Source organism: Saimiri boliviensis, chromosome 15 (assembly GCF_048565385.1).
Source record: "Saimiri boliviensis isolate mSaiBol1 chromosome 15, mSaiBol1.pri, whole genome shotgun sequence".
Taxonomy (NCBI): Eukaryota; Metazoa; Chordata; class Mammalia; order Primates; family Cebidae; genus Saimiri; species Saimiri boliviensis.
In genome coordinates, this window is record NC_133463.1 from 15,427,715 (window position 1) to 15,448,543 (window position 20,829).

Here is a 20,829-nt window from a genome sequence, read left to right on the forward strand (position 1 = left end):
TTTTGCCTAGGAATCTCCTGGCCTGACTTGCTATTTCAGATGAATGGGCAACTCTGCCGTCTCAGGGCTCTGCTCGCCAGCTAAGAGGGCTCCCAGACCAGTGGCTTTTGTACGGAGAACGGCAGCAACAGGGAGTGGTCACAGCAGCCGCGCGGGCGGAATCAGCCCCACGGGGGCCAAAACAGCCGCTCCGGCTGGGACTGCGACATTGGCGACCCCTCTGCCTGGGTATCTCCTGGTCTGTGGGCAATAAGAGTTCGTCTGGAAATGCGGCATCCACTCACCCTCTGCACTTTCACTGGGAGCTGAAGTCCTGAGCTGTTCTTAGGGGGCCATCTTCCCAGCATTCCCAGATACTTAAATGTGCCTCTTGTAAATGACACATAGCTAAAATTTTGAGTTGTAGAATTAGTCTAATAAATATTTATCGAGATTATTGATATATGTCATTGTTTCTGCCATCTAATTTTTTGCTTTCGATTCATTTTGATTTGAATACTATTTTTCTTTATTCCTGACACCATCATTATATTTTATATTTTTCATTTATTCTCTACTACTTCAAAATCATATGTTCATTTTTATTTTTATTCTATTAAAATTTTACCCTAAACTTTTAGAACTCACATTTACATTTAAAATTAATCATTATTGCTACCTTCCACCTAAACAATACTAAAATCTCACCTTCCTTTCATCTTGCATGGCACTGATGAGCAATGTTTAATTCCACCCTGTTTTTGCCTCATAAGTTAGGCATTATATTTGTCTCATATAAGTCATATTTATAGGAATTTGCCCATATTGTAGGTCTTTCTTTCTTCCTGAAATACACTTAGGAAGTTCCATTGATGGTAAACAGTCTAGATTTTATTTGTCTGAAAATGCTTTTGTTTCATCATCATCATTATCATATGTTAACCATGTGTGTGTGTGTGTGTGTGTGTGTGTGTGTTTGTTTGTTTGTGTGTGTATTTCTGAGTTAAAACAGCAAGACAGTAATAGCTTCTTGCTTCCAATGTTGCTGTTGACAACCACATTTAATCAAACATTCGTTTGTCGGCAAGTTTTTCTCTTGACTTCATTTTAATAACTTGGTTTTTATTTCATATGTTATATTTTACTGTGGTGCTCTGAATGTGAAAATGTCTACCATTCATTGAGTTTGAAAATTCATCAAGAACTTTCTTCTAATACTACCTCCTACTAATTCTCTTATTCTCATCTCCAAACTCTGATCAGATGTATATCAGACCTTCTTACTCCTACTGGTCTTTCATGATTTCTGTATATGTGTCTCTTTGTGTTGAATTCAAGGTGATCTCTTCAAATATATCTTCCACATCATTGACAATCTCTTCAATCTCTCTAATCTGATTTTTAACCTATCTATTGATTTGTTGCTTCAATTATGTTTTTAATCTCTAGCAGTTTTATTTAATTTACTGTTAAACATACCTATTTATTTTAATATTCTCTTCCCTTTAGTGATTTTTCATCCCAGTTTTTATTTTTATCAGCATTTTTAAGGTTTGGGTGCAGTGGTTCACACCCGTAATCCCATCACTTTGGGAAGCTGATGCAGGAGGACTGTTTGAGCTCAAGAGTTCGAGACCAACCTGGGTGATATTGTGAGAATTCATCTCTACAAAGCCTTAAAAAACTATCCAAGTGTGGTGGTGCACATCTGTAGTGTCAGCTATTTGGTAGGTTAAGGTGGGAAGATCACCTGAGCCCAGGAGGCAGAGGTTGCATTGAGTAAGACTGAGTCTGCACTCCAGCCTGGGTGACACAGTAAGTCTCTGTCTCAAAAAACAAAAACAAACAACTTTTTATTTAATAATTCTAAAATCTAAAGTTACTGATTCTTAAATTGTACTGTTTATATATTTCCTGTTGACTCCATTTCATAGAATTTTTTTCCTTTGGGGTTTGGCAAATTTTTGCTATGAGGTTACTATTAGAACTATTTAGCCTTAATCTTTAGAAAACCTAAGAGATCTAGTTTTAAGATAAATTACTTTAGAAAGGAATGTTTGAATTTATGCTGGAATTCATTCAGAATTCCCTTTCTTATGGAAAATTTCTTCTCAAGGAATTTTACCTTTTGCTAAAATCTTAGCTCAGTTTGAATGCTCCAAGAGGAATAAGAAAAACCAAGAGAGCATACAGTCATGGAAAAAAGAATTGTTTTAAGAAAAAGTCAGGGGTTAGTAATGTCAAAAACTGGTGAAAGTCAAGAAAGATAAATGCTAAAAAGTCTATGCCAGACATAATGATATGTGTGAATTTAGCCAGAATAGCTAAGAAGCAGGTTATCATCTGAAAGCCAGTTTGCTAAAATTCCATCCTTCCTTTACTTATGAAGTTTTGTTTCACTGTATAGAAAATTATTCATTGATAATTGCTTTGTTTAAGGAGGCTAAAGATAAGGCTTCAGTCCCTTCTGGCTTGTGAAGTTTCTGCTTACAAATCTGCTGTGAATCTGACTTTTTTTCTGGTTACCTGATGCTTTTGCCTCACAGCTCTTAATATTCTTTCCTTTGTCTTGACTTTATATATGCTAATGACTATGTGCCTAAGTGATTATCTTTTTGCAATTAATTTCCCAGGTGTTCTTTGAGCTTCTTATATTTGAATGCCTAGATCTCTAGCAAAGTCAGGGAAGTTTTCCTGATTATTTCCTCAAATATGTTTTCCACACTTTCAGATTTTTCTTCTTCCACCAATTATTCTTGGGTTTGATTATTTAACATAATTCCAAACTTGTTGGAGGCTTTGTTCATTTTAAAAAATATCTGCTCTTTGTCTTTGCTGGATTGGGTTAATTGAAAAATCTTGTCTTTGAGCTCTGAAGTTCTTTCTTCTACTTGTTCAATTCTATTGCTGAGACTCTCCAGTGTATTTTACATTTCTATGAGTGTGTCCTTCATTTCCAGAAGTTGTGATTTTTTTAAATTTACATTATCTATTTCTCTGGAGATTTTTTTCTTTTATATTCTGGAACTTTTTTTAAGGTCTTTAAACTGATATTTACCTTTCTTTGGCACCTCCTTAAGTAGCTTAATAATAAACCTTCTGAATTATTTTTCTGGTGATTCAGAGATGTCTTCTTGTATACATTGCTGGTAAACTAGTGTGATCTTTTGGAGTGTTAAAGAAACTTGTTTTGTCATATTACCAGAATTATTTTTCTGGTTCCTTCTTGTTTGGATAGACTATGTCAGAGAGGAGATCTGGGGCTCAGTGTTGCTGCTCAGATTGTTTCATCCCATGGTATGATTTCTTGATGTGGTGTTCTCCCCTTTACCCTAGGAATGGGAATTCCTGAGAGCTGAACTGCAGTAATTGCTACTTTTCTCCTCAATCTAGGCTCCCAGCAGAGCCTGCTGGGATCCAGGATGGTACTGAGGAGCATCTCCAAAGGGTCCTGTAATATAATTTGTCTTCAGGTCTCTAAGCTGTGGATATTAGCAACAGCTCTGGTAGAGGTAGCAGGGGAGTGAAGTGGACTCTGTGAAAGACCTTGTTTTTATTTTCGTTTAGTTTTCTGGTTTTGTGTTTGGTGGTCTCCAGCCAGGAAGTCGAGCTTTCAAGAAAGCATCAGCTGCAGTAGTATAGGAAGGATACAGTCTAGCCCAGGGTCACATGGATAAGTTTCTCAGGTGCTGGGCAGAACCATTGAGCTCCCAAGAGATTATATCCTTTGTTTTTGCCTACCAGAGTGGGTAGAGAAAGACCTTCAGGTAAGGAATGGGTTAAATGTGTCTGAGCTCAGACTCTCCTTGAGCAAGGCTTGCTGTGGCTGCTATGAGGGTTGTCGGTATGGATTTATGGCCAATGGATGTTATTTCCAAGGGGGATTATGGTTGCCTCTGCTGCATCATGCAAGTTGCCAGGGAAGTGGGAGAAAGCCAGCAGTGACAGGCCGCATCCAGCTCCCACACAGCCTGAAAGCCCAGACTCACTCCTACCACTACCATGCCCCCACAACAGCACCAAGTTTATTTCCAGGCAGCCAGTAAGTAGGGCTGAGAACTTGCCCCAGGCTACCAGCTTCCTGCTTGGAAAGCAAGCAGGGCTTTCAAGTTTCACACCTCTCCACCTGCCAAGGCTTCTGTGCTGTGTCTGTATTCTGGTCCACTCTCTCCCCCAGATTCTGTGTGGGAAACTTCTCATTCAGTCGAAATTGGTACAGAGTTCAGCTGGAAGTTTCCTTCTCCCTGTGGTCTTTCCCTAATTTGACTAAAGAGACAAAGGACCCCAGTGAGACAGTCTTACGTGGCTTCCCTAGGGACTGAGAGTTCCCACAGGACTTTTCCCACTGCTTCCTCTAGCCCTGTATTTTCTTCAGCTCTCTAAATTAATCTCAGCTCCAGGTAAGGTCTAGTTCTCCCATGATCTGGACCTTCAGGTTCCCAGTGAGAATGTGTGTTTGAGGGCAGACACGCCTCTTTCCCCCATTGGGCACTCACAGTTTTTGGCCATCTCACAGAGCCTGCAGCGTCAATTCACTTCCACCAAAGAGTCTGTGGATTCTCTTGGCTTTTTGGTGTGTTCCTTCAGTAGTCCTTGGAGCAAAACTTCATGATGTGAGTCTTCACAAACCGATCAGTCCATCTGCGTGGGAGCTGCAAGTTAGGTGTGCCTCCTATTCGCCATTTTTTCCTGCCAACCTCTCAAAATTGCCCTTGTTTGATGAGAGGAATGAGCAGAAGCATTGTCATGGTGAAGAAGCAAGTGAAGCTTTCCTGGATGTTTCTCTGCTAAAGCTTTGACTGACTTTCTCATATCACTTTTCTAATAAGCAGATACCATTGTTCTTTGACTCTCCAGAAAGTCAACAAGCAAAATGCCTTGAGCACCCTGAAAAACTGTTGCCATGACCTTTGCCCTTGACTGGTCCACTTTGGCCTTGACTGGACCACTTCCTCCTCTTGTTATCCATTGCTTTGATCATGCTTTGTCTTCAGAATCACACTGGTAAAGCCATGTTTTATCTCCTGTGACAATTATTCAAAGAAATGCTTCTGGATCTTAGTCACACTTGCTGAAAATTTCCAATAAAAGCCCTGCTCTTGTCTGTAGCTGATCTGAGTGCAATGGTTTTGGCAGTCATCAAGTGGAAAACAAGCTCATCTTTAATTTTTTAGTCAGAATCATGTGAGCAGAATGAATTGGGGTATCTATGTTGTTGACTAATGTATGTGCTGTTAATCATCAATCCTCTTCAATTAGGGCACAAACAAGATAATTTTTTTCCTTGCAAATTGATGTGAATGATCTGCTGGTGTGTGCTTCATCTTCAACATTGTCTTGTCTCTTCTTTTTTTTTTTTTTTTTTTTTTTTTTGAGACGGAGTTTCGCTCTTGTTACCCAGGCTGGAGTGCAATGGCGCGATCTCGGCTCACCGCAACCTCCACCTCCCGGGTTCAGGCAATTCTCCTGCCTCAACCTCCTGAGTAGCTGGGATTACAGGCACGTGCCACCATGCCCAGCTAATTTTTTTTGTATTTTTAGTAGAGACGGGGTTTCACCATGTTGACCAGGATGGTCTCGATCTTTTGACCTCGTGATCCACCCGCCTCAGCCTCCCAAAGTGCTGGGATTACAGGCTTGAGCCACCGCGCCCGGCTATTGTCTTGTCTCTTCTTAAAATGAGTTATCATTGATTGACCTTTGGGTTGGTTCCAAGTCTTTGCTATTGTGGATAGTGCTGCAATAAACATATGAGTGCTTGTGTTTTTATAGTACAATGATTTATAATTCTTTGGGTATGTGCCCAGTAATGGGATTGCTGGATGAAATGGTATCTCTGGTTCTAGATCCTTGAAGAATCTCCACACTGTCTTCCACAATGGTTGAACTAATTTGCATTCCCACCAACAGTGTAAAAGCATTCCTATTTCTCCACATCCTCTCTAGCATCTGTTGTTTCCTGACTTTTTAATGATTGCCATTCTAACTGGTATGAGATGGTATCTTATTGTGGTATTGATTTGCATTTCTCTAATGACCAGTGATGATGAGCTTTTTTTCATACGTTTGTTGGCTGCATAAATGTCTTCTTTTGGTCGGGCACTGTGGATTATGCCTGTAATCCCAGCCATTTGGGAGGCCAAGACCGAAGGATCACCTGAGGTCAGGAGTTCAAGACCGGCCTGGCCAACATGGTGATACCCCATCTCTACTAAAATACAAAAATTAAAGCCTGTAATCCCAGCACTTTGGGAGGCCGAGGCAGGTGGATCACGAAGTCAAGAGATCGAGACCATCCTGCTCAACACGGTGAAACCCCGTCTCTACTAAAAATACAAAAAATTAGCTGGGCATGGTGGTGTGTGCCTGTAATCCCAGCTACTCAGGAGGCTGAGGCAGGAGAATTGCCTGAACCCAGGAGGCGGAGGTTGCGGTGAGCCAAGATTGCGCCATTGTACTCCAGCCTGGGTAACAAGAGCGAAACTCTCCGTCTCAAAAAAAAAAAAAAAAAAAAAAAAAAAAAAAAAAAAATTAGCCAGGCATGGTGGCATGACCATGTAATCCCAGCCACTCAAGAGGCTGAGGCAGGAGAATTGCTTGACCCTGGGAGGCAGATGTTGCAGTGAGCCGAGTTGGTGACACTGCACTCCAGACTGGCAACAGAGCAAAACTCTGTCTCAAAAAAACCAAAAAGTAAGTCTTCTTTTGAGTCGTGTCTGTTCATATCCTGCACCCACTTTTTGATGGGGTTGTTTCTTGTAAATTTGTTTAAGTTCCTTGTAAATTCTTGATATTAGCCCTTCAGATGGATAAAACAAATTTTTTTCCCTATTCTGTAGGTTGCCTGTTTCCTCTGATGCTAGTTTCTTTTGCTGTGCAGAAGGTCTTAAGTTTAATTAGATCCCATTTGTCAATTTTGGCTTTTGAAATGTCCACCAATGATAGACTAGATAAAGAAATGTGGCACATATACACCATGGAATACTATGTAGCAATAAAAAGGATGGGTTCATGTCCTTTGTGGGGACATGGATGAAGCTGGAAACCATCGTTCTCAGCAAACTAACACAGGATCAGAAAATCAAACACCTCATGTTCTCACTCATAAGTGGGGGTTGAACAATGAGAACACATGGACACAGGGAGGGAAACCACTTACAGCAGGGCCTGTTGGGGGTTGAGGCACTAGGGGAGGGATAGCATTAGGAGAAATGCCTAATGTGGATGATGGGTTGGTGGGTGCAACAAACCATGATGGCACGTGTATACATATGTAACAAACCGGCTAGTTCTGCACATGTATCCCAGAACTTAAGGGGTGTGTGTGTGTGTGTGTGTGTGTGTGTGTGTGTGTGTATGAATTTACCAGAATTTATGTTACTCTGATAGGGGCTCTTTTCAAACTGATGTCGTACCATTCTCATTGCTTCAAACTAGACCCTGTTCAGACCTATTATAACAAGTTAGTATGAGTTTATTTTGGTGCAAAAAAAAATGGAAATCCACACATAGAGTTTTTTAAACAATAAGAGAATTTTCTATGAACTTTTTAGAGACCCCTCTACCTGTTAAATGGTTGGATAAGGCTTTACTGATTCCTGAAGTGGTCCTGTCTAAGGAAGTAAGCCCCAAAATGAAGATAAAAGGCTTGATCACCTTTAGCTCTGAATTTAGTCTGTAATTAATGGTAAAGAGCTGAAAAATTATAGCAATACCTAATTGTAAAGATAAAAAGAGGAAATCAAAATGATCAGTAGCCACTCTTCAATGTGTAGACTTCTCTTTATAGCCAACATCAATGGCAAAAGTCTAAATGATTATGACTTGCTCATAAATTGCAGGAAAATTTTTCTTAGAAAGCAACAGGAAATGGCAGACACTTCTTAATGAAAGCATAAATACATTTTAAGTCTATCTGTAAGAGCTTCTTTTAATGTAGAAAAATATCTTATGGCTTTTGATATATTTGAACTGATTTGTAAGCCTTTGTATTACAAGCTCCAAACACTTAAACCTATCAATCACTGTATTTCCCTTTGTTGTATAGATCCATAGTGCTCTTAGAAATATTTAGTGTTTCAGTAAAAAAAAATAATAATAATTTAAAAAAAGACATTTGCTTTAACTATTCTAATTTATATTCTGAGATGAATAAGTATTTCAAAAGAAGTTTCAATTGGCATGAATTCTACTATATAAATAAATGGTCAAAGCACACTTTGTAAAATGAAGCAAAATCTGGTTTCTTAGGTGTATAAGGTCTTCTCCTTAAAGTCACATTTTCACTTACAGATGGGCTGACTTATGATGGAATAAAAGTGATAAGACAAAGAAAGTAGATAGCTATATAAAAATGAATGCAATAACTCTTTGAGCTGCAACTAAGGAAAAAGGCAAAAAATGAATATTATTAGAAGTTAGGAGTAAATTTCTAGAAATAGAAAGGATTACATTTAAAGTAGACACATACCCAAAAAGGAGATGATTAAAAGAGCAAAGAATAATAAGAGAGAGGCTAACTCCTTGACTAATAAGAAATTGTCTGGTGGTATACTGTAAAGAAGTGAATATTGAATTTTTTTAACCTATGAGCTGATTCTAACACAGCTACTACACTTAATATGAATAAAATGTGGGCAGGAATATGCATATACATAGTAACATTTCAAATAATTCTGGGTATATTTTTAATTGAAATATTTGTAGAATATGAGAACAAGTTTAAAATTCACACTAATAAAATAAAAGAGCTAAAACATTTGATGCTTACTTAAATAGATATTAAGGAAAAGCCAGATACTATGGAATACATTTCCTTTAAGTCATAATTCTGTGAATATAAAAGATGTACCTCACACCTGGTTCTCACGTGCTTTTTCTTTTTCTTCTTGTCTACCCTTAAAGCTACCATCTAATGTTCTTACTAATTTGACTCCTAACCTTTATGAAAAAAAGAATACACCAAATCTTCTCCTCTTTGTTTCTCTAAGTCCTTGTAATCCAGTTTTTTTATTATTATTATTATTTTTTTTATTGCATTTTAGGTTTTGGGGTACATGTGATGAACATGCAAGATTGTTGCATAGGTACACACATGGCAGTGTGGTTTGCTGCCTTCCGTCCCCTCACCTGTATCTGTCATTTCTCCCCATGCTATCTCTTCCCACCTCCCACCCCCCCGCCCCTCCCCCATTTCCCCCCAACGGACCCCAGTGTGTAGTGCTCCCCTCCCTGTGTCCATGTGTTCTCATTGTTCAACACCCGCCTATGAGTGAGAATATACGGTGTTTGATTTTCTGCTCTTGTGTCAGTTTGCTGAGAATGATGGTTTCCAGGTTCATCCATGTCCCTACAAAGGACGTGAACTCATCGTTTTCGATGGCTGCGTAATATTCCATGGTGTATATGTACCACATTTTCCCTATCCAGTCTATCATCGTTGGGCATTTGGGTTGGTTCCAGGTCTTTGCTATTGTAAACAGTGCTGCAATGAACATTCATGTGCACGTGTCCTTGTAGTAGAATGATTTATAATCCTTTGGATATATACCCAGTAATGTGATTGCTGGGTCAAATGGGATTTCTATTTTTAGGTCCTTGAGGAATCGCTACACTGTCTTCCACAATGGTTGAATTAATTTACATTCCCACCAACAGTGTAAAAGTGTTCCTATTTCTCCACATCCTCTCCAGCATCTGTTGTTTCCCTTTTTTTTTTTATTGCATTTTAGGTTTTGGGGTACATGTGATGAACATGCAAGATTGTTGCATAGGTACACACTTGGCAGTGTGGTTTGCTGCCTTCCGTCCCCTCACCTGTATCTGTCATTTCTCCCCATGCTATCTCTTCCCACCTCCCCACCCCCCCGCCCCTCCCCCATTTCCCCCCAACGGACCCCAGTGTGTAGTGCTCCCCTCCCTGTGTCCATGTGTTCTCATTGTTCAACACCCGCCTATGAGTGAGAATATACGGTGTTTGATTTTCTGCTCTTGTGTCAGTTTGCTGAGAATGATGGTTTCCAGGTTCATCCATGTCCCTACAAAGGACGTGAACTCATCGTTTTTGATGGCTGCGTAATATTCCATGGTGTATATGTACCACATTTTCCCTATCCAGTCTATCATCGTTGGGCATTTGGGTTGGTTCCAGGTCTTTGCTATTGTAAACAGTGCTGCAATGAACATTCGTGTGCACGTGTCCTTGTAGTAGAATGATTTATAATCCTTTGGATATATACCCAGTAATGGGATTGCTGGGTCAAATGGGATTTCTATTTTTAGGTCCTTGAGGAATCGCCACACTGTCTTCCACAATGGTTGAATTAATTTACATTCCCACCAACAGTGTAAAAGTGTTCCTATTTCTCCACATCCTCTCCAGCATCTGTTGTTTCCCGATTTTTTAATGATCGCCATTCTTACTGGTGTGAGATGGTATCTCAGTGTGGTTTTGATTTGCATTTCTCTGATGACCAGTGATGATGAGCATATTCATATGTTTGTTGGCCTCCTGTATGTCTTCTTTTGTAAAGTATCTGTTCATATCCTTCGCCCATTTTTGAATGGGCTTGTTTTTTTCTTGTAGATCTGCTTTAGTTCTTTGTAAATTCTGGATATCAGCCCCTTGTCAGATGGGTAGGCTGCAAAATTTTTTTCCCATTCTGTTGGATGCCGATTCACTCTACTGACTGTTTCTTTTGCCGTGCAGAAGCTGTGGAGTTTGATTAGGTCCCATTTGTCTATTTTGGCTTTTGTTGCCATTGCTTTTGGCGTTTTGGTCATGAAATCCTTGCCTACACCTATGTCCTGAATGGTTTTGCCTAGATTTTCTTCTAAGGTTTTTATGGTATTAGGTCTGATGTTTAAGTCTTTAATCCATCTGGAGTTAATTTTGGTGTAAGGTGTCAGGAAGGGGTCCTGTTTCTGCTTTCTGCACATGGCTAGCCAGTTTTCTCAACACCATTTATTAAACAGGGAGTCCTTTCCCCATTGCTTGTTTTTGTCAGGTTTGTCGAAGATCAGATGGTTGTGGGTATGTTGTATTTCCTCTGAGGCCTCTGTTCTGTTCCATTGGTCTATATCTCTGTTTTGGTACCAGTACCATGCTGTTTTGATTACTGTAGCCTTGTAGTATAGTTTAAAGTCTGGTAGTGTGATGCCTCCTGCTTTGTTCTTTTTGCTTAGAATGGACTTGGCTATGCGGGCTCTCTTTTGGTTCCATATGAAGTTTAAGGTGTTTTTTTCCAGTTCTGTGAAGAAGGTCATTGGTAGCTTGATGGGAATAGCGTTGAATCTGTAAATTACTTTGGGCAGTATGGCCATTTTCATGATGTTGATTCTTCCTAACCATGAACATGGAATGTTTCTCCATCTGTTTGTATCCTCTCTTATTTCATTGAGCAATGGCTTGTAGTTCTCCTTGAAGAGGTCCTTTACGTTCCTTGTTAGTTGTATTCCTAGGTACTTTATTCTCTTTGTAGCAATTGTGAATGGCAGTTCGTTCTTGATTTGGCTCTCTTGAAGTCTAATAATCCAGTTTTTTATTCCCAGTACTCTCTTGGAATTGCATTTTGTAAGGATCTCTATTGTCCCACTAGTAAGCAAATTTAATAGTCTTTTCTAGGAGGCTTTGGGTCTATGATGTTACCAACTTCCCTAAAATTCTCTTTTCTATTCTTGAAGTTCTGAACAGAGCACTCCAATATATGCTATTCTGACATATTGACCATTTTGAGTTAAAAGAAAAGTGGGAGGGGGGAGAAGAAGAAAGAGAAAAAAAGAATGAGTGAAAGAGAAGAAACAAAGAGAGATAAGGAAAGAAGGAAAGATGAAAGTAAGGAAGAAAGATGGAGAGGGGATGAAGGAAGAGAGGAAGGGAGAAAGGAAGGAAGGAAAAAAGAAAGGAAAGAAAGAAAAAGAAACAGAGAAAGAAAGAAAAGAAAAAGAAAAAGAAAGAAGAAAGAATGAACAAAAGAAAGAAAGCATAGAGAGATAGAAGAGAGAAGGAAGGAAGGAAGGAAGGAAGGAAGGAAGGGACTCTCCAACCTTCCTAAAACCAGGAGATAAAACTCCCATGTGGCATGTGCTCTCCCCTTCAACTGGAAGAGGGAAGACCTTCTTATCACCAAAATTGAAGAGTTGAGGCCAAAAGAAATCTATGCCAACAATCTATGTTAAACTAACCATTATATTCCTAGCCACTTCTCCATAATCAACTACCTCAACCCAAGACCCCTTGCTTTGTCACATTTTCACAATGTGTTACTCTTTTTCGAAGTAAGTATATAAGTTGTCAACTCTAATTGCATCTTTGGGCTTTTACTTCCTTATGAGGGTTCCATGTCCTGTAAAACTTAAATTAAGTAAATTTGTATGCTTTTTCCCTCCTGTTAATCTATCTTATGTAGATTTAATTCTCAGGCCAGCTAAAAACTCTAAGAAGGTAAAGGTAAAATTGTACCTTCCCTACAACCTTAACATGCTGTCTCCAGGCTGTCCTCACACCTCTGAAATCCTCCTAATCGGTTTTATTTTCTGGGTCTCTGTTTTCTCTTTGCCCTTTTTCTTTTTTATTCTACAAATTGTTACCTGATAATCACATATGTAAGGCAGGAAAAATATTTTTTTCTACCCTTCTGGGTTCTTAGCTGGGACTCTTTAACAAAAGGCAGATTCACAAGAAATAAGCAAAAGTTTATTAACATGTATATCTCATATATGTATGGAAGATATCCAGGATAAAATAACTAATTCTTAAAGAGGTGGCTTAGACTTCAGGCTTAAATAACATCTTCAGCTGAAAACAAGAAAGAGTATGAGACAAGCCAGTTATAGGAAACTTGTGATAGATTAAAAACTAGTCAGCTAAGTTCGTTATGTAGATTTGTCTGATGCCCTCTCCAGGATGACAAATGTCTAAAGTAATTTCAGGTAGTTAACTTTAGTTTTTACTGGTAGAGAAGGAAGGGACATCATTGTAAATTTATGTCTTGCTTTTAGGTGAATGGGAAAAAGACAGAGAGATTTGTTTATATCTACTTCTTCTCAGTTGCCTTCAGCCCAAAAAATCCTTATGCTGAAGTCACACATTTTGGGGTAGCATATCTTGCTACCCTTCACATATGCTTGCATAAATCCAAATACCGTTGTTTCTATCTTTTTAACTTTAAAGACAAAAGCATAGACACCAGTTGTACCAATTGTCAACCTTCTTTGCTGTGATGTGCTTAAATTATCACACAATAGTCTATTTCCAATAAGTAAAAGAAATGGCATTTGCATTACTAGTATTATTTTTAAGATTACTTTGTTGTCTTATGGTTTAGATTAACCCATTGCATTAGTTTCTTGTCACACTGCTAATGAAGACATCCCAGAGACTGTGTGATTTGTAAAGGAAAGAGGTTTAATTGACTCACAGTTCAGCATGGCTGGGGAGACCTCAGGAAACTTACAAACAGGGTGGAAGGGGAAACACACTCATCCTTTTTCACAGGAGAGAGAAGAAAGAGAATCAAGCAAAGAGGGAAGTCCCTTATAAGACCATCAGATTTCATGAGAACTTGCTCACTACCACTAGAATAGCACGGGGAAAACCAGCCCCATGACTCAATTACCTCCAATAGGTCCTTTCCACCACATGTAGGATTATGGGAACAACAATTCAAGATGAGATTTGGGTGGGGCACACAGCCAAACCATATCACCCATGTATTTCAAAACTACACTCTGATGTAACTAAAAGCTTCAACAATAAAGTGATTTGTGTTTCTTTTTCTTTATAAAATGTTATTTTCTGTGTTATATTTCCTTTGATATACCTTGTATAGAAAACTAAGTTGTCATGTGCTAAGTTTTTTTTTTTAAGTTTAAAATTTAGTACTAAAAGAGATAGAAATCTGACACAAACTTTAGATCAAATTTTACAATGTAGGAATGGAAAGGGTGTGATACTTTTCTTCCCCATTTAAAGGGCCCTAGTCCACACTCCTAAAACCAAAAAGAAGTTAACAAGAGAAAAGCATTAGAGATTTATTCAAAGTTTTACCTTGAATACATTAGGCCTTCAGAAATGAAGACTTAAAGATTCTGGGAAAACTGTCTATTTCTATGTCTTGATTGGAGATGGAATGCACAGCCATGTAGAATGAAGCTCAGACTCCAGCATGTGGCTTATGGGCCTAGTGATGGCCCTAGCTATTCAGGAGTGGGAGGCAGGAGAATTGGCTTGAGTCCAGGAGTTCAAGAATGGGTTGAGCAATGTTCTCACCACTGCACTCCAGCCTGGGCAAGAGAAGGAGGCCCTGTCTCAAAAAATAAAAAATAAATGTAATTGGACCAAAAGACCATGACCTAATGGTAAGAGACTAATATGGAAACCCAGCAAGGCCTGTCTTCTCAGATTCTTCTTGGCTTCTCTGTGTGATATTTCTTTTTCCTGGGTATAGGGTAAGACCTTTCTGGAGTAACAGTCTTATGATCTACTTTTAGGACATGGTAGGTCAGAGAATTTCTTTATCGCTAGCTCTTACACAGAAAGTCAGGTGATAGAGTAGTACTTCTAGGTTTTATGGCTGGCTGTGGGGGAGAATGGTTCTAGTTCTATGATCTCTCTTAGAGAAGAGAAATTCTAGTTTCTATAGCCTGCCTTAGGGAGAAAGAAAAGCAGGAGAAAGAAGGGCAGAAGGTCAGAAAGAGACTTTGCTTCTGAGGCTCTTCCATTGTCCTTCAGGTTCAAAGTAGTCAGTATGCCAAATCATCATATTTTGGAGTGTAATTTTCTGAGCCCCCAAACAAAAGCTTAAGAAGTTAGTTGACATATAATTTGATGTTATTGATATTTTCATTCAAATTTAATACAGTCATTGCAAGGAATAGTACCGTTTATAAGTATGTTATAGTTCCAACAAATTTAGTGAGACCTATGCTGAAAGGTTTTATGAGTGTAACAAATATGTATGATTAGTTCATAAATCGACTCTTGTTTTATTTGTATAATATAAATTTTCGTTAAAGTCATACTGAAAGGAACTTACAGTCTGCAATAGGAAAGGTCACTGGGTAAGAATGCTTAAGCAATAGAAGTCACTATGAATTTCGAGACCATGCTAGTTCATCCTGAACCGAGTGAATTCTGTTAAGATGAGAAATAATACATAGTTCCTCTGTAGTGAGTAAATCTAACTGCAAGAAATTAAATCTGATGACCAGAAAAGGGAACAATCAGTGTGCATCTCCGAAGTTTGCATGCAGGTAAATTGCCTTGCATTAAACTGAATTCAGTAGCTGAAGCAATTATTTTTGTATAATATTTTCCCTTCAGAGAATAACTGCAAATGATGCAGGTAGCAAACCAACAACCAAAAAAATGACCTAAATGTTTTATTATCAATAAAATGCTGTAACTGTGAAGGTAAGTGAATGGCAAACCAACAACTAAAAGGAAAAAGGTGTAACATGTTTTATTATTGATATAATTTGAGGCGTACTTATAAAGGTACTTTGAATTCCTTGAACTGAGGAAAATCTAAAACTGTATAGTAACCCTGCCTACTGATACACACTGGGAATGTTAACACCCTTGTGATTCACTTACCATGTACAGCAGTGTAAAAGGATGGTTTCCCCACTGTCGTTTTCAGAGAGGTCCAACCTGGTTACTTTCAGTGCCACCCATGCATAAGTTCAAGGCTTTCCATTTCTTACTAGCTTCCTCTAAGTTTTCAGAGTTCCAACCTCAATTTCAGGCATTTAGGAGTATCCTTGGCCACTGAAGTGGAGACTGTCCTCACAGTAACCTTGGAATGCAAACGTGCCTCAGTTATGCTGCATAGCCTGTGAGCACCCTCTGGACCTCTCCGTAAAGGTCACATATGAATCATGCTCCAACATGGTCCCCTGACACTGAGACAGAGCTCACTCTTGGAGGGAGTGGAGGCTGGGAAATCAACAAAAGCTGACTCTGCTCCTGCATCCTCAGCCCTCGAGACCAGTGTCCTGGTCCAGGGACTGCTTTGGCCTCTCTCCATCACTCCTTCTTCTTCTTCCTGAGCCACATGGGTGGTTGCAGTCTTTAATTTATTCGGAAGTCAAAGCCCTGGTCCCTAATCTGTTCTTTTCAATCTATTGTTTATGATCAAAACATTATTATTTTAGCTCTTCATATGTTAACACCCCAGAAATACTAAAGGGCATCTCTTAAGGATCAAAAGCCAGACTATTTTTTTCCATTAAGAGCTCTGAAAGTATATTTTAAAACATAAAGATTTAGGTTTGTCTTCTTTGTTCTTGTGATTGATCGTGGTGCAATTTTCTTGAAACAACTGAGGAGGAAGGACCTGGCTTTCCTGAGGGTATAAGAAATGATCAGGACTTCAGAGGCGGAAGACAGCAAGTAAGATAGGATACCACATCATAGCTAAAAGTAAAGACTGCACAGGCTTACGTCTCAGCTCTACCACTAATGCTGTGCTACCATGGACAAATTAAGTTACCTCGATGTGACTTTCTTTCCTCACCTACATTAGTTTCTCCTGACTGCTTCAACAAGTCACCACAAAACTGATGGCTTAAACCACAGAAATTTATTTTCTCATCGTTCTGAAGGCCAGAAGTCTGAAATCTGCTTCACTGAGCTGAATCCAAGGTCTTGGCATGGCCATGCTCTCTCTGAAGATTTAGAGGAGAATTCTTCCTTGCCTCTTCCCCCTGTCCATGGCTGGCAGCAGTCCTTGGTTGCCACATCCCAGTCTCTGCCTCTATGGTCACATTGCCGTTGCCTCTTCTTCCTTGTGTCTAATTTCTCTCTGCCTCTCTAAGAATACATACAATTTCTTTTAAGGTACGCTCAGATAATTCATGATAATCTCCCCATCTCATGACCCTTAATTCAATCACGTCTGCACAGTCCTTTTATTGCCCTGTAAGGTAAAATTCATAAGTTCCAGGGAACAGAAGCTAAGTATCTTTGGTGGAGAAAATTATTTGGCCTACTATAAATTAGGTTGATAATAAAAGACTTACATGAACATCCAAGAACATAATATGTGAAATTCACTTAGAACAACATCTACCATGCCATAAAGCATTCAAAAATATATTGCCCATGATAGTGATATTCATGATGATGTAGCAACAAGAAAATGCAGCCAAAAAGTTTCCAGGAAGAAACTATTTTTAAATAAAAGTATATGGAAGATCTCATCTCTCGATTTTGTTTAATGTGTGTTACCCTTAAAATGCTAATATTAATCAAAGGATTATATCTCCACCTTGAATAATCACAACCCGATAGTTTAGGCATATAATACATGCAGTCACTTAAGGCTTTGTCTTCTGTTACTTTTCGTGTGAAATTGAAATCACTGTAGCAATTTCATCCACCCTGAATTCTTCCTAAGGTCAAAGTCAAAGATGTGTTGTAATACAATTGTCTCGTTTTGCTCTTTTGTCTCCTACCCACCTAGGACACCGATCTAATGACATTCAATATCTCTGTCCATCGGTCATGGTGGAGAGAACATGGGCCTGGCTGTGTCAGAAGAGTGTTGCCTCCCTCAGCCCATGGCATGATGGACGATTACACGTACGTCTCTGTCACAGGCTGCATCGTTGACTTCCAGTACCTGGAGGTCATCCACAGTGCCGTCCAAATACTACTCTCTGTAAGTGTCAATTTTATGTCATTTTCTGATCATAATTCTTCTTTATTGGAGTTTTTTTTCTCCACACCTCCCTGGTAGATAGTGCCACAGATAAACACACAGAGAACATCTTTTCAACAACAGAAATAGCAGCAATTTTGGTACCATTAGTATACCTGATGGCAGGTTACACCTTTTTTCTCTTGATACCTAGGCGTTTTGTTTTTAGAAGCATTTCTTTTTTTTTTTAATTTATTTATTTTACTTTAGGTGCATACTATATCTGGCATTTCTCCCCATGTTATCCCTCCCCATCCTCCACTCCTTCCCCAAGCCCTGCTGTATCTCCCCTACCCACCTCAACTGCCCCCAGTGTGTGATGCTCCTCTCTCTGAGTCCACGTGTTCTTGTTGTTCAACACCCACCTATGTGTGAGAACATACAGTGTTTGGCTTTCTGTTCTTGTGTCAGTTTGTTGAGAATGATGGTTTCCAGATTCATCCAAGTTCCTACAAAGGACATGAACTCATTGTTTTTTATGACTGGCTACATAGTTCCATGGTGTATATGTACCACATTTTCTTTGTCCAGCCTATCATTGATGGGCATTTGGGTTGGCTCCAGGTCTTTGCTATTGTACACAGGGCTGCAATGAACATATGTGTGCATGGGTCTTTATAGTAGAATGATTTATAGTTCTTTGGGTATATACGCAGTAATGGTATTGCTGGATCAAATGGAATTTCTATTTCTAGATCCTTGAGAAATCGCCACACTGTCTTCCACAATGGTTGAACTAATTTACACTCCCAACATCTGTGTAAGAGTGTTCCTATTTCTCCACATCCTCTCCAGCATCTGTTGTCTCCAGATTTTTAAATGATCTCCATTCTAATGGGCATCAGCTGATATCTCAGTGTGGTTTTGGTTTGCATTTCTCTAATGACCAGTGATGATAAGCATTTTTTCATATGTTTGTTGGCCTCACATGTGTCTTCTTTTGAAAAGTGTCCGTTCATATCCTTTGCCCACTTTTGAATGTGGTTGTTTGTTTTTTTCTTGTATATCTCTTTTAGTTCTTTGTAGATTCTAGATATTAGTCCTTTGTCAGATAGGTAGATTGCAAAATTTTTTTCCTATTCTGTTGGTTGCCGATTTGCTCTAATGATTGTTTCTTTTGCTGTACAGAAGCTCTGGAGTTTAATTAGGTCCCATTTTTCTATCATGGCTTTTATTACCGTTGCTTTTGGTGTTTTAGTCATGAAGTCCTTGCCTATGCCTATGTCTTTTGGAAGCATTTCTAACTTGAGATACAACTCACACCATTCAATGAAATGGTATCACCATCCACCAGAAGTGGTGCCTTTTCCCTTAGCTACCTCAGGCTCTTCTGCTAATGCCTTCTCCTAGTAATGCACCTCAATTCCAGAAAAAGAAGGATGAGAGCCAATGGCTTATTCTATTTTATAAACATTACATTTCAAATATTTATTTCCTAAAGAATGAATCCCACCAGAGAATCTTTGCATTTTAGTGCCTAAAATCTGGCATTGGAATACAATTCCATATACAGAAACAAGAAGTAAATGATGTGATTAGTCCACAGAAGGTTTGTGTGCCAGGGATTCCTTAAAAGTAATTTTCTTCCATCAGGCTGCCCCACTCACAGTTTGATCACAACGAGGAGTGGAATTAATTTAAGGATGTATAACGTCATCAACAATCTTCCTTTGAGAAGATTGTGGCAAAATACATATGAAATTAAATTTTTGTTGTGAAACAATGTGGAGGCAAATTTTCTTTTTAAAAATGTGTAGGCTGTTTTAAGTTATAAAATAACTCTATTACTCTCTGCTAGACACTAACAGTTTTTATTAATCATCTTAAATGAAGAAAATATTTCTCTAAAATCTTTCATATGTGAACAGATTACTCTCCTTTAAAAAAAAATACTGTAGCAAATTGCTAAACCATTTTGTGCAGTGATGGCATGGCCAGTCCTTTATAATACAGCAGAACACTGTGGAATCCAAAAGCCATTTCCCCATAGTAACTCCAGTTCGAAGGAACAGCAACTATTTATTTGATAAGGAGCTGGACTGTCACATAAAAACATTCCCTAAAGGGCATTCTGAATAAATTGTACATGTTGCCACCTAAAAGTGCTTGTCACTTATAAATGAATTTATCCACAGGTTATTTTAGCAAACATTCAAAGCTACCACCCTGCACACATAGCTCTACACTATTCAGCTTTTGAGAAATAAAAGATTAATTGCTGCTCCCTTACCTTTCTTGTGTAATACACCTGCAAGACAGGATTTTTAATATTTTAGGCTTTCATATTAAAATATATCATGAAATTATTTCATAACTTTCCAATTATGTGTTAGTGGTGTCATTGATTTTTGTATGAATTTCTTGTATTTGTCACTTATTTTATGTGGTTACATTTACAATTATTAGAATTGTTGTTTTGTTGTTGTTCTTGTTTTGTTTTGTGTTTTGAGACAAAGTTTCGTTCTTGTTGCCCAGGCTGGAATGCAATGGCACAATTTCGGCTCAGTGCAACCTCTGCCTCCCGAGTTCAAGTGATTTCCCTGCCTCAGCCTCCCGAATGGCTGGGACTACAGGTGCATGACAACATGTCCAGCTAATTTTTCGTATTTTTAGTAGAGGATGGGTTACACCATTTGGCCAGGCTGGTCTCAAACTCCTGACCCCAGCGTCCCAAAGTGCTAGGATTACAGGTGTGAGCCACTGCGCCCCGCCAGAATTGTGCACATTTGATTTAGGAGAATCCTTCTTATTGGCCAATATGTACTGAAATGTTTGCCTTATTACTCAAAATCAGGGGAGATGGTCACAATATTTAACATCTGGGTCAGCTTGGAGAAGGGGGGCAGGGCTCGGTGTCTCTGCTGGAGGGAGTTACCCCTTTAATTACTGGAATCATAGAAATATTTAGAATAATCTAGGGGAGGGACCGACGGATGTGGCCAGGAAGTTGGTTCTGGGGAGCGGCTCTCCACCGAATGAGAGGGAAGTATTTGAGTGCTTTGCCCACAGACACAGCTCCTCTGTAAGTGTGGCCTGAGCAAGGGCCCCGTGTGAGTGGAGCTTGGAACTGGAAGAAAAGTCACCTCGGTCATAAGCATTCCACAGACTGTGTCTATGCTTGAGGGAACGAATACAATAACTGAACTCA

General features: G+C 39.1%; 1 protein-coding gene across 2 annotated transcripts in view; it reads left to right on the forward strand.

The window, feature by feature from the left end:
- Positions 1-20,829, forward strand: part of NKAIN3 (sodium/potassium transporting ATPase interacting 3) — a 644,097-nt gene that overhangs the window by 467,870 nt on the left and 155,398 nt on the right. For both annotated transcript variants that reach the window (XM_074386695.1, XM_003935525.3), the window contains exon 4: positions 17,445-17,642. In XM_074386695.1, coding sequence (XP_074242796.1) covers positions 17,445-17,642 — 198 coding nt within the window. The remainder of the gene's footprint in view (positions 1-17,444; positions 17,643-20,829) is intronic.